A 14566-nucleotide genomic window follows, 5' to 3' on the forward strand; every position below is an offset into this window, starting at 1 on the left:
GGATGTGTTCCTTATCATGTTATTGGGTATGAATATGAAGATGATATGGCAAGAGGCATATAATAAATGTTAAATACAAACTGATCAACTTGAATGCAAAAGTTTAATAGTCTTTGAGCAACAGTGAAATTCCATTACCATTTGTACAGTCAGTGATTGCAACTATAAGTAAATAGCCACATAATTCAATAGCACAATTAAACAATCAGAGATTAACTTATATTTTAGGGTATAGACCTAGTATTTACAAGCCAGTCTTATTTTGGTCATCCTCACTCCATCTATAATTGGATTGAAAAGTGGCTGGAATATTAGAAAATAGTGAAGCATAGGTGGTACAGATGCAGAATCTTAATTTGACCTATATTGTCACAGTAAAATAATCCTGCAGTAATAGGATTTGAACTTTTAGTCCATAATGTTGCTTGATCGGTGATTAGGCTATTAGCTTGCCAAAAGTACAGGTTGACGTTTATTGTCATGAATCTTGCCCTGGAGGCAGAACTGAGTGTTTTCCGCTACATGAGTCAGCTGCAAAGTCAAAAGTGCCTATATCGTAAAAATTCATGAAAACAAACATTTGCTTTTTGGTCTTCATTTATGGTTACGGTTAGCAGTGTGGTTTAGGTTAGGGTTACGGTTACAGTTAAAATCAGATTTTATGACTTTGTGGCTGTGCCAGCTAGTGACCACTCTGAAGAGCTGCCTCCAGAGCAAGACTCATTACAATAAATGCTAACCTGCACCAAAGGTAGGCTACATGAAAAGTGCAATACAGTTAATATAACTGTGTGTTAGGGTGGGTTCTCAGTGAATTTATATAAATGACAAAGCTCATCTGCATTTCCTGCAGAGCAACAAAAGAGTGAACAAATTAAGATCCTATACAGCGGGGGGGGGGGGGGGGGGGGGGGGGTGTTTAGTCAGCCACCAATTGTGCAAGTTCTCCCACTTAAAAAGATGAGAGAGGCCTGTAATTTTCATCATAGGTACACGTCAACTATGACAGACAAAATTAGAAAAAAAATTCCAGAAAATCACATTGTAGGATTTTTTATGAATTTATTTGCAAATTATGGTGGAAAATAAGTATTTGGTCAATAACAAATGTTTCTCAATACTTTTGTAACACCCTGGCTCTGGGACTCTATATGTTGAGCCAGGGTGTGTTCTTTCTATGTGTTATATTTCTATGTTGGGAGTTCTAGTTGTGTTTATTTCTATTGTTGGCTAGAGTGACTCCCAATCAGAGGCAACGAGTGTCAGCTGGGGCTGGTTGTCTCTGATTGGGAGCCATATTTAAACTGTCTGTTTTCCCTTTGTGGTTGTGGGTTCTTGTTCCGTGTTGGTCTCTGTTACCTAGGACGTTACGAGTCGTTTGTTGTTTTGTTCATTGTCAGTATTTATCACTATAGATAAATAAACATGTTCGTTCATCACGCTGTGCCTTGGTCCTCCTCTCTTAACGACGATCGTGACAGAAGAACCCACCATACAAGGACCAAGCAGCGTGTCCAGGAGCAGGCAGACTGGACATGGGAGGAAGCGCCGGGAAAGGAGATGGAGAGGCTGGCGATGGCCTAGGTGGGCAAATCGTGGTCCTGGGAGGACATGCTCGGGGGCAAAGGGCCATGGGCTAGGATTAAGGCCCTGGCGAGAGAGGAGCAGCGGCGTCAGCAGTGTCATCGTCGGACGGACGAGATGCAACCCAAAAAATTTTTTAGGGGGGGGCACACGGCATGGGCGGCTGGGCAGCAGGAGGCTGCCACAGGGCGATTTGGAGAGGAGGCCACCGGGTTTTGGGGGCCAGAAGGCAGGTTGGCGGAGCCTGGATGGAGAGCAGAGCCAACTCCCCGTACTCAGGCATGGCAGCATGAGACTGGGCAGGTTCCGCGGTATGCGGAGCTGCGCACTGTGCCACGAGTGGTCCGGCATAGTCCGGTACGTCCTGTGCGAGCACCCCGCACGTGTTGTGCGAAGGTGGGCATGCAGCCAGGACGGAGTGTGCCGGCTCAGCGCTAGTGGCCTCCAGTGCCTCTCCTCGGTCCCGGATATCCTGCGCCAGTGTCACGTGCTGTTATGCCAGTACGGGTACACAGCCCTGTACGTCCTGTGCTGATGCATCACACAGAGTGTGTGAAGGTAGGCATTCAGCCAGGACGGGTTGTGGCAGCTCTTCACTCCAGGTCTCCTATCCGTCTCCACAGCCCGGTCCGGCCTGTCCCTGCTCCACGCACCAAGCCTACGGTGTGCGTCGCCAGCCCGGTCCGGCCTGTCCCTGCTCCTCGCACCAAGCCTACGGTGTGCGTCGCCAGCCCGGTCCGGCCTGTCCCTGCTCCTCGCACCAAGCCTACGGTGTGCGTCGCCAGCCCGGTCCGGCCTGTCCCTGCTCCTCGCACCAAGCCTACGGTGTGCGTCGCCAGCCCGGTCCGGCCTGTCCCTGCTCCTCGCACCAAGCCTACGGTGTGCGTCGCCAGCCCGGTCCGGCCTGTCCCTGCTCCTCGCACCAAGCCTACGGTGTGCGTCGCCAGCCCGGTCCGGCCTGTCCCTGCTCCTCGCACCAAGCCTACGGTGTGCGTCGCCAGTCCGGTCCGGCCTGTCCCTGCTCCACGCACCAGGCCAGGGGTGCGCATCGTCAGCCCGGTCCGGCCCGTTGCTGCTCCACGCACCAAGCCAGGGGTGCGCATCGTCAGCCCGGTCCGGCCCGTTCCTACTCCACGCACCAAGCCAGGGGTGCGCATCGTCAGCCCGGTCCGGCCCGTTCCTACTCCACGCACCAAGCCAGGGGTGCGCATCGTCAGCCCGGTCCGGCCCGTTCCTACTCCACGCACCAAGCCAGGGGTGCGCATCGTCAGCCCAGTCCGGCCCGTTCCTACACCACGCACCAAGCCAGGGGTGCGCGTCGTCAGTCCCGCACAACCCGTGCCTGGGTCACCGGTGCCTGGTAAGGTACCGATCAACTGCTCCACTATGGAGCTGAAGCTAACCGCTCCTGCTAAGTCCAGTTCAGCTCCAGCCAGCGGGGCCAGACCGGACCAGGGGCGCTATGGGGGGTTTATTGGAGGGTGGTGGGCAAGACCGGAGCCAGAACCGCCGCCGAGGAGGAATGCCCACCCAGCCCTCCCCTGTTTTGCTCTAGTTGAGGCGCGGTCGCAGTCCGCGCCTTTAGGGGGGGGTACTGTAACACCCTGGCTCTGGGACTCTATATGTTGAGCCAGGGTGTGTTCTTTCTATGTGTTATATTTCTATGTTGGGAGTTCTAGTTGTGTTTATTTCTATGTTGGCTAGAGTGACTCCCAATCAGAGGCAACGAGTGTCAGCTGGGGCTGGTTGTCTCTGATTGGGAGCCATATTTAAACTGTGTTTTCCCTTTGTGGTTGTGGGTTCTTGTTCCGTGTTGGTCTCTGTTACCTAGGACGTTACGAGTCGTTTGTTGTTTTGTTCATTGTCAGTATTTATCACTATAGATAAATAAACATGTTCGTTCATCACGCTGCGCCTTGGTCCTCCTCTCTTAACGACGATCGTGACAACTTTGTTATATACCCTTTGTTGGCAATGACACAGGTCAAACGTTTTCTGTAAGTCTTCACAAGGTTTACACACACTGTTGCTGGTATTTTGGCCCATTCCTCCATGCAGATCTCCTCTAGAGCAGTGATGTTTTGGGGCTGTCGCTGGGCAACACAGACTTTCAACTCCCTCCAAAGATTTTCTATGGGGTTGAGATCTGGAGACTGGCTAGGCCACTCCAGGACCTTGAAATGCTGCAAGCCAGGGGTGCGCATCGTCAGCCCGGTCCGGCCCGTTCCTACTCCACGCGTTGCCTGGGCGGTGTGTTTGGGATCATTGTCATGCTGAAAGACCCAGCCACGTTTCATCTTCAATGCCCTTGCTGATGGAAGGAGGTTTTCACTCAAAATGTCACGATACATGGCCCCATTCATTCTTTCCTTTACACAGATCAGTCGTCCTGGTCCCTTTGCAGAAAAACAGCCCCAAAGCATGATGTTTCCACCCCCATGCTTCACAGTAGGTATGGTGTTCTTTGGATGCAACTCAGCATTCTTTGTCCTCCAAACACGACGAGTTGAGATTTTACCAAAAAGTTATATTTTGGTTTCATCTGACCATAAGACATTCTCCCAATCCTCTTCTGGATCATCCAAATGCACTCTAGCAAACTTCAGACGGGCCTGGACATGTACTGGCTTAAGCAGGGGGACATGTCTGGCACTGCAGGATTTGAGTCCCTGGCGGCGTAGTGTGTTACTGATGGTAGGCTTTGTTACTTTGGTCCCAGCTCTCTGCAGGTCATTCACTAGGTCCCCCCGTGTGGTTCTGGGATTTTTGCTCACCGTTCTTGTGATCATTTTGATCTTGCATGGAGCCCCAGATCGAGGGAGATTATCAGTGGTCTTGTATGTCTTCCATTTCCTAATAATTGCTCCCACAGTTGATTTCTTCAAACCAAGCTGCTTACCTATTGCAGATTCAGTCTTCCCAGCCTGGTGCAGGTCTACAATTGTGTTTCTGGTGTCCTTTGACAGCTCTTTGGTCTTGGCCATAGTGGAGTTTGGAGTGTGACTGTTTGAGGTTGTGGACAGGTGTCTTTTATACTGATAACAAGTTCAAACAGGTGCCATTAATACAGGTAACGAGTGGAGGACAGAGGAGCCTCTTAAAGAAGAAGGTACAGGTCTGTGAGAGCCAGAAATCTTGCTTGTTTGTAGGTGACCAAATACTTATTTTCCACCATAATTTGCAAATAAATTCATTAAAAATCCTACAATGTGATTTTCTGGAATCTTTTTTCTCAATTTGTCTGTCATAGTTGACGTGGACCTATGATGAAAATTACAGGCCTCTCTCATCTTTTGAAGTGGGAAAACTTGCACAATTGGTGGCTGACTAAATACTTTTTCCCCCACTGTATCTATCATTAGTGCAAACAGGGAGGAGGACAAAGGATAGCTGTTTTTTTTTTTTGGGGGGGGGGGGATGATTAAGGACTAGATTCAATCAGATCAAGCGTTAAACGGTGGTAGCCGAAACCCACATAGCTTATGTTTTGGCAGTGTCGAAGGTGTAAGTGCTTTGGAGCTGTCAAATTGGTTAGCAGCTGCTCTTGATCATTGTCAAGAAGCCACACCCGTCCCACTAGCATTAGAAGTTTACAACGAGAAAGTGTTGGCTATATAGAAATAATGACACTCAAATTGAAAATCATTAAAGCTGAAATATGTAACTTTTTGGGGCGACTCAACCAAATTCACATAGAAATGTGAGTTATAGATCTGTCATTCTCATTGAAAGCAAGTCTAAGAAGCGGTAGATCTGTTCTATGCGCGCTATTTATATGCTTCCCTTTCTTAAGTTTTGTTTTTGCGTCTTTTACTAACTTTTTTTTGTACACCAGCTTCAAACAGCTGAAAACACAATATTTTTGGTTATGGAAAATATATTTCACAGCGGTTTAGATGGTACAATGATTCTCTACACTATACCTGCTTGTTTTGTCACATAAACTGAAACTATTAGAATTTTTGCAACCAGGAAATGGCAGAGCGATTTCTGCATAGTGTACCTTTAAAATAAATAATTAGGATTTCTATCAGCCTAATCGAGGTGTAGATTACATCTCACATTCCAGTCTTCGAACTTGTAAACAAGGCTGCATGAGATTTCTGTTAATGCGACTTCATGCAGCCAATGGCAATGTCCGGTTTAGGTATAATGCCAGAAGTCGCTTGTTGATTTGACAGCTCTAACGCAGTTCCAACTCCGACACCGCCAAAACAACCACTATGTGGATGTCGGCTAAAGCGGATCTGATTGAATAGAGCCCTAACGTGAATCAGTAGTAGGCCTAAGATAACAATTCACCACAGGAGTGGAAATGGCTTCTTAAGTCAAAGGGTTCTTCAGCTGTCCCCATAGGAGAACCCCTTTTGGTTCCAGGTAGAACTCTTTTGAGTTCCATGTAGAACCTTCTGTGGAAAGGGTTCATGCAGACTGTGGAATGGTTCTTTAAAGGGTTATTTCACGGGGAGAGCCGAAGAACCCTTTTAGGTTCTAGATAGCAACTTTTTTTCTAAAAGTGTAAGGGCAGGATATATAAAGCAGGCTATATACAGTTATTTTCAGTTAGTTGGTCAGGGTAACAAGATGACTCCATGAAGCCAAACACTTGAATCTCAGTCATTGACAACAAATAAAAGGGGAAAAGTTATTCCACATGACGTCCATGAAAAAGTACCAAGATTTTAAATGTGAGCGAGAGTTGCACCTATTCCTTCCTAATGTCCATGAAAAAGAACACATGAAAAGTGTCAATCTAGCTTTATGTAAAACATATTACACCTTTAGATCAACAAGAAAGTTATGCTGATACACACAAGTGCATCACCACAATACATTTAGCTTAGGGCAGCAACTTTCCGGTTGAACATCTGTAAAACTCTATTCCGAATCTGAGTGAGTTTCATCCCGTATATCATAGGGTTCACGAGAGGAGGCACAACTAGGAACTCCACCGCCATGATATTCCTCAGGGCCAGCAGGCTGGTGTTGCTGCCATAGCGAGCGTACATCACATCGAAGGTGAGGGATATGGTGAAGTTAGTCAGGGTGATCAGATGAGGCAGACAGGTCTGCATGAACTTCTTCCTCTCCATCCGGGAACGCAAAGATGCTTTGATGATGTTCATGTAGGAAATCAGGATGAGTATCGTTTGAGAAAAATGAGAAAACGTGAGAATGAAGCCATAGAGGTTGTTCAGAGTGGTGTCAACGCATGAGAGCTTCACGACGGCCCAGTTTGAGCAGTAGAGTTTATCGATGTCGAGGCCACAGAGGGGTAACCTAGCTGTTAGTCCCATCCCAATGCTACTTTCTAGCCATGAGAAAAGCCACATAAGAAGAAGCAGTGTCCACACTTTTCGAGTAGTCATGATAGAGTGGTATTGTAAAGGCTTGCAGATGGCAACATACCTGCCATATGCCATCACTGTCAAGCTGGTGAATTCACAGAAAACATAGGAGTAGATGGCTAATATCTGGGTCATGCACCCTATGCATGTTATCACATGAGATTCAAATAAAAGGTCATAAAGTATCTTTGGGTAGAAAGCTGAAGCGCCATAGATACCATTAATACACAGATTCCAGAGGAATAAATACATAGGGTCATGCAACATTTTCTCCAGAAAAATGGTAACGATCAGTGTCAGATTCACAAAAATAGAGAACGTTCAGTTTGTCCAAGTTTTGTTGGTTGGTCTATTTAAAAACAATTTGATGACACTTTAACATTAACTGCCAACCATATACAGTGGGGAAAAAAAGTATTTAGTCAGCCACCAATTGTGCAAGTTCTCCCACTTAAAAAGATGAGAGAGTCCTGTAATTTTCATCATAGGTACACGTCAACTATGACAGACAAAATGAGGAAAGAAATCCAGAAAATCACATTGTAGGATTTTTTATGAATTTATTTGCAAATTATGGTGGAAAATAAGTATTTGGTCAATAACAAAAGTTTCTCAATACTTTGTTATATACTCTTTCTTGGCAATGACACAGGTCAAATGTTTTCTGTAAGTCTTCACAAGGTTTTCACACACTGTTGCTGGTATTTTGGCCCATTCCTCCATGCAGATCTCCTCTAGAGCAGTGATATTTTTGGGCTGTCGCTGGGCAACACGGATTTCAACTCCCTCCAAAGATTTTCTATGGGGTTGAGATCTGGAGACTGGCTAGGCCACTCCAGGACCTTGAAATGCTTCTTACGAAGCCACTCCTTCGTTGCCCGGGCGGTGTGTTTGGGATCATTGTCATGCTGAAAGACCCAGCCATGTTTCATCTTCAATGCCCTTGCAGATGGAAGGAGGTTTTCACTTAAAATCTCACGATACATGGCACCATTCATTCCTTCCTTTACACGGATCAGTCGTCCTGGTCCCTTTGCAGAAAAACAGCCCCAAAGCATGATGTTTCCACCCCCATGCTTCACAGTAGGTATGGTGTTCTTTGGATGCAACTCAGCATTCTTTGTCCTCCAAACACGACGAGTTGAGTTTTTACCAAAAAGTTATATTTTGGTTTCATCTGACCATATGACATTCTCCCAATCCTCTTCTGGATCATCCAAATGCACTCTAGCAAACTTCAGACGGGACTGGACATGTACTGGCTTAAGCAGGGGGACACGTCTGGCACTGCAGGATTTTAGTCCCTGGCGGCGTAGTGTGTTACTGATGGTAGGCTTTGTTACTTTGGTCCCAGCTCTCTGCAGGTCATTCACTAGGTCCCCCCGTGTGGTTCTGGGATTTTTGCTCACCGTTCTTGTGATCATTTTGACCCCACGGGGTGAGATCTTGCGTGGAGCCCCAGATCGAGGGAGATTATCAGTGGACTTGTATGTCTTCCATTTCCTAATAATTGCTCCCACAGTTGATTTCTTCAAACCAAGCTGCTTACCTATTGCAGATTCAGTCTTCCCAGCCTGGTGCAGGTCTACAATTTTGTTTCTGGTGTCCTTTGACAGCTCTTTGGTCTTGGCCATAGTGGAGTTTGGAGTGTGACTGTTTGAGGTTGTGGACAGGTGTCTTTTATACTGATAACAAGTTCAAACAGGTGCCATTAACACAGGTAACGAGTGGAGGACAGAGAAACCTCTTAAAGAAGAAGTTACAGGTCTGTGAGAGCCAAAAATCTTGCTTGTTTGTAGGTGACCAAATACTTATTTTCCGCCATAATTTGCAAATAAATTCATTAAAAATCCTACAATGTGATTTTCTGGATTTTTTTTCCTCAATTCGACTGTCATAATTGATGTGTACCTATGATGAAAACTACAGGCCTCTCTCATCTTTTTAAGTGGGAGAACTTGCACAATTGGTAGCTGACTAAATACTTTTTTTCCCCACTGTAGCAGTCTGTCAGCCTCTCAACAATGATAGCTCTCCTTCAGGGTCGTTGGTATTCAGATGTCAAACATTATTTTGATTGCAGGACAAGTCAACCCAAAACCACCCAGCTTCAGCAGCCACCTACAGTACAATACAGTGAGCACACAGACCAGAATTTTAAAAAAAAGTTAGTAATTTCAAAGTTCTCCTTGAAGATGATCATTCGTACGTTCTGTGTATTTGTATGGTCTCTGTATCTCTGTACTGAAGGCCAGAGCAGTCCACCTCCACCTGCGCAGACCAGATCATACCTAGGTCTGACACTTCATCATTCTCCGCACCACTCCTTTATGGGGCAGTATCTGAGTGTCTCAACTGCCATAGCAACGTGTGAGATGTATGGAGTGACAGACAGATGAACCCCTCAGATACACACTGCTCACGCTGGAGGTTACCTTCCTAATGAGACCATGTCAATAAGACCGATTAGGAGATGTGATATGAGATAGATAGAACAAGATTTGGTTTATGTAGCAAGGTAATATTGTTGAAGTTCATATTCACGCTTTCCACAAAATACAAAGATCTCAGCAAAGTTTAGTTCACTTCTGTGCAATCTTTATATTTTCAAGTAATGTTGTTCAAGTTCAAGTTTTTTTGACACCTTGCTACATTTTGAACAGAACTTGTTTAAAGCATTGCCAAATTCCTAATTGGTATTTGGACCACAAGGGTACATTTTTCTTTGTCTCTAAAGACTTTCCACAAAATGTACAGATCTCAGTAAAGTTTATTTCACATCTGTGGAAATCTTTTTTTAACCCTGTTCATCTCCAGGAAGTGAATCAGAGGAGGGCTAGACTTTGGTAGTAGCTAGTTTCTGCAGGAATTAATGATACAAATGTATGTAATGAAAAAAACATCCTGCGCAAAATGCACTGTAAAATATTGTCTGAGCGTATAAAAACTTTGTACAAAGTCCTATAACCTTCATAAAGTTGATATTGAAGTAGTCCGTATCATCGATCTACTCCCAGCGGACTGTTCACAGGCGTCATGGCAGGGGCGGCAGACGGCTTAGTGGTTAAGAGCGTTGTGCCAGTAACCGAAAGGTCGCAGGTTCTAATCCCCGAGCTGACTAGGTGAAAAATAAATCTGTCAATGTGTCCGTGAGCAAGGCACTTAACCCTAATTGCTCCTGTAAGTCGCTCTGGATAAGAGCGTCTGCTAAATGACTAACAAGTAAAATGGCAGTTTAATTTTATTAATTTTTTTACCTTTATTTAACCAGGCAAGCCAGTTGAGAACAAGTTCTCATTTACAACTGCGACCTGGCCAAGATAAAGCAAAGCAGTGCGATAAAAACAACAACACAGAGTTACATATGGGGTAAACAAAACATAAAGTCAAAAATACAACAGAAAATATATATACAGTGTACAGAATGTAGTAAATTATGGAGGTAAGGCAATAAATAGGCCATAGTGCAAAATAGTTACAATTTCGTATTAACACTGGAATGATAGATGTGCAAAAGATGATGTGCAAATAGAGATACTGGGGTGCATATTAGCAAAATAAATAACAATATGGGGATGAGGTAGTTGGATGGGCTAATTACAGATGGGCTGTGTACAGGTGCAGTGATCGGTAAGCTGCTCTGACAACTGACGCTTAAAGTTAGTGAGGGAGATAAGAGTCTCCAGCTTCAGAGATTTTTGCAGTTCGTTCCAGTCATTGGCAGCAGAGAACTGGAAGGAATGGCGGCCAAAGGAGGTGTTGGCTTTGGGGATGACCAGTGAGATATACCTGCTGGAGCGCAGACTACGGGTGTGTGTTGCTATGGTGACCAGTGAGCTAAGATAAGACAGGGATTTGCCTAGAAGTGATTTATAGATGACCTGAAGCCAGTGGGTTTGGCGACGAATATGTAGTGAGGGCCAGCCAACAAGAGCGTACAGGTCCATATACTACCCACTATATGGGGCTTTGGTGACAAAACGGATGGCACTGTGATAGACTATATCCAATTTGCTGAGTAGAGTGTTGGAGGCTATTTTGTAAATGACATCGCCGAAGTCAAGGATCGTTAGGATAGTCAGTTTTACGAGGGCATGTTTGGCAGCATGAGTGAAGGAGGCTTTGTTGCGAAATAGGAAGCCAATTCTAGATCTAACTTTTGATTGGACATGCTTAATGTGAGTCTGGAAGGAGAGTTTACAGTCTAACCAGACACCTAGGTATTTGTAGTTGTCCACATACTCTAGGTCAGACCTACCGAGAGTAGTGATTCTAGTCGGGTGGGCGGGTGCAAGCAGCGTTCGGTTGAAAAGCATGCATTTAGTTTTACTAGTGTTTAAGAGCAGATGGAGGCTATGGAAGGAGTGTTGTATGGCGTTGAAGCTCGTTTGGAGGTTTGTTAACACAGTGTCCAATGAAGGGCCTGATGTATACAAAATGGTGTTGTCCGCATAGAGGTGGATCTGAGCATCACCAGCAGCAAGAGCAACATCATTGATATACACAGAGAATAGAGTCGGCCCGAGAATTGAACCCTGTGGCACCCCCATAGAGACTGCCAGAGGTCCAGACAACAGGACTTCCGATTTGACACATTGAACTCTATCTGAGAAGTAGTTGGTGAACCAGGCGAGGCAGTCATTTGAGAAACCAAGGCTATTTAGTCTGCCAATAAGAATGCAGTGGTTGACAGAGTCGAAAGCCTTGGCTAGGTCGATGAAGACGGCTGCGCAGTACTGTCTTTTATCGATCGCAGTTATAATAACGTTTAGGACCTTGAGCGTGGCTGAGGTGCACCCATGACCAGCTTGGAAACCAGATTGCATAGCGGAGAAGGTACGGTGGGATTCGAAATGGTCGGTGATCTGTTTGTTAACTTGGCTTTCAAAAACTTTCGAAAGGCAGGGCAGGATGGATATAGGTCTGTAACAGTTTGGATCTAGAGTGTCACCCCCTTTGAAGAGGGGGATGACCGCGGCAGCTTTCCAATCTCTGGGGATCTCAGACGTTACGAAAGAGAGGTTGAACAGGCTAGTAATAGGGGTTGCGACAATTTCGGCGGCTAATTTTAGAAAGGGTCCAGATTGTGTAGCCCAGCTGATTTGTAGGGGTCCAGATTTTTCAGCTCTTTCAGAACATCAGCTGTCTTAATTTGTGTAAAGGAGAAGCGGGGGGGGGCATGGGCAAGTTGCAGCGGAGGGTGCAGAGCTGGTGGCCGGGGTAGTGGTAGCCAGGTGGAAAGCATGGCCAGCCGTAGCAAAATGCTTGTTGAAATTCTCGATTATTGTAGATTTATCAGTGGTGACAGTGTTTCCTAGCCTCAGTGCAGTGGGCAGTTGGGAGGAGGTGCTCTTATTCTCCATGGACTTTACAGTGTCCCAATACTTTTTTGCTACAGGATGCAAATTTCTGTTTGAAAGCCTTTGCTTTCCTAACTGCTTGTGTATATTGGTTCCTAACGTCCCTGAAAAGTTGCATATCGCGGGGGCTGTTCGATGCTAATGCAGTACGCCACAGGATGTTTTTGTGCTGGTCAAGGGCAGTCAAGTCTGAGGAGAACCAGGTGCTATATCTGTTCTTAGTTCTGAATTTTTTGAATGGGGCATGCTTATTTAAGATTGAGAGGAAAGCATTTTTAAAGAACAACCAGGCATCCTCTACTGACGAAATGAGGTCAATATCCATCCAGGACACACGGGCCAGGTCAATTAGAAAGGCCTGCTCGCTAAAGTGTTTTAGGGAGCGTTTGACAGTGATGAGGGGTGGTCGTTTGACCACGGACCCATTACGGACGCAGTGATCGCTGAGATCCTGGTTGAAGAGAGCGGAGGTGTATTTAGAGGGTAAATTTGTCAGGATGATATCTATGATGGTGCCCATGTTTACAGATTTTGGGTTGTACCTGGTAGGTTCGTTGATAATTTGTGTGAGATTGAGGAAATCTAGTTTAGATTGTAGGTTGGCCGGGGTGTTAAGCATATCCCAGTTTAGGTCACCAAGCAATACGAACTCTGAGGATAGATGGGGGGCGATCAGTTCACATATGGTGTCCAGGGCACAGCTCAGGGCTGAAGGGGGTCTGTAGCAAGCGACAACAGTGAGAGACTTATTTCTGGAAAGGTGGATTTTTAGAAGTAGAAGCTCAAACTGTTTGGGCACAGACCTGGATAGTATGATATAGCTCTGCAGGCTATCTCTACAGTAGATTGCAACCCCACCTCCTTTGGCAGTTCTATCGAGACTGAAAATGTTGTAGTTGGGGATGGACATTTCTGAATTTTTGGTGGCCTTCCTAAGCCAGGATTCAGACACTGCTAAAACATCAGGGTTGGCGGAGTGTGCTAATGCAGTGAATAACTCAAACTTAGGGAGGAGGCTTCGGATGTTAACGTGCAACAAACCAAGGCTTTTACAGTTACAGAAGTCAACAAATGATAACGCCTGGGGAGTAGGAGTGATACTGGGGGCTACAGGGCCTGGGTTAACCTCTACATCACCAGAGGAACAGAGGAGGAGTAGAATAAGGATACAGCTAAAGGCTTTAAGGACTGGTCTTCTAGTGCGTTGGGTACAGAGAAAAAAAGGGGGCAGATTTCCGGGCGTTTTAGAATAGATTCATGGCATTATGTACAGACAAGGATATGGAAGGATATGAGTACAATGGAGGTAAACCTAAGCGTTGGGTAACGATGAAAGAGATAGCATCACTGGAGGCACCGATTGAGTCGGTCTCCTCGTGTATGGGGGGTGGAACAAAGGAGCTGTCTAAGGCAGGTTGAGCTGGGCTGGGGGCTATACAGTGAAATAGTACATTTACATTTACATTTACGTCATTTAGCAGACGCTCTTATCCAGAGCGACTTAAAAATTGGTGCATTCACCTTATGATAGCCAGTGGGACAACCACTTTACAATTTATTTTTTAATAATTTCAAATGTTTTAATTCTTAATTTTTTGAGTATATTTATAATTTTCCTTTGTTTTATATATATATTTTTTGTATTTTTTGTATTATTTTTCATTAATTTATTATTTATCTTGTACTCAGAAATTGCAGCCCAAATAAATGCTTCAAAGAGTTCAAGTCACAGACTCATCTCAACGTCAACTGTTTAGAGGGAACTGTGTGTATCAGGCCTTCACGGTTGAATTACTGCAAAGAAACCACTACTAAAGGACACCAATAATAAGAAGAGACCTGCTTTGGCCAAGGAACACGAACATTGGACATTAGACCGGTGGAAATTTGTCAGCATATGTGGGAACTCCTTCAAAACTGTTGGAAAAGCATTCCAGGTGAAGCAGGTAGCTTAGTGGTTAAGAGTGTTGTGCCAGTAACCGAGAGGTCGCTGGTTCTAATCCCCGAACCGACTAGGTGAAAAATCTGTCGCTGTGCCCTTGAGCAAGACACTTAACTCTAATTGCTCCTGTAAGTCGCTCTGGACTAAAATGTAAATGTTAACTGGTTAAGAGAATGCCAAGAGTGTGGAAAGCTGTCATCATGACAAAGGGTGGCTATTTAAAGAATCTGAAATATAATTTGATTAACAATTTTTTGGTTACTAAATTATTCCGTATGTGTTCTTTCATATTTTTAATTGTAAAAATAAAGAAAAACCCTTGAATGGGTAGG

The 14566-nt window shown here is 45.1% G+C and overlaps 1 protein-coding gene across 1 annotated transcript in view; it reads right to left on the reverse strand.

Annotated features, from left to right (window-relative positions):
* Positions 1 to 6419: 6419 nt before the first annotated feature.
* The window catches only part of LOC311105794 (olfactory receptor 8I2-like), a gene marked incomplete at both ends in the record, with an annotated part of 29694 nt that continues 21547 nt past the window's right edge, over positions 6420 to 14566 (reverse strand). Inside the window, one exon of the mRNA XM_084147994.1 lies at positions 6420 to 7058. Within this exon, the coding sequence (XP_084004120.1) occupies positions 6420 to 7058 (639 nt within the window). The remainder of the gene's footprint in view (positions 7059 to 14566) is intronic.

This window comes from Coregonus lavaretus (genome assembly GCF_964263955.1).
Source record: "Coregonus lavaretus genome assembly, chromosome: 30".
In the NCBI taxonomy this organism is placed as follows: domain Eukaryota; kingdom Metazoa; phylum Chordata; class Actinopteri; order Salmoniformes; family Salmonidae; genus Coregonus; species Coregonus lavaretus.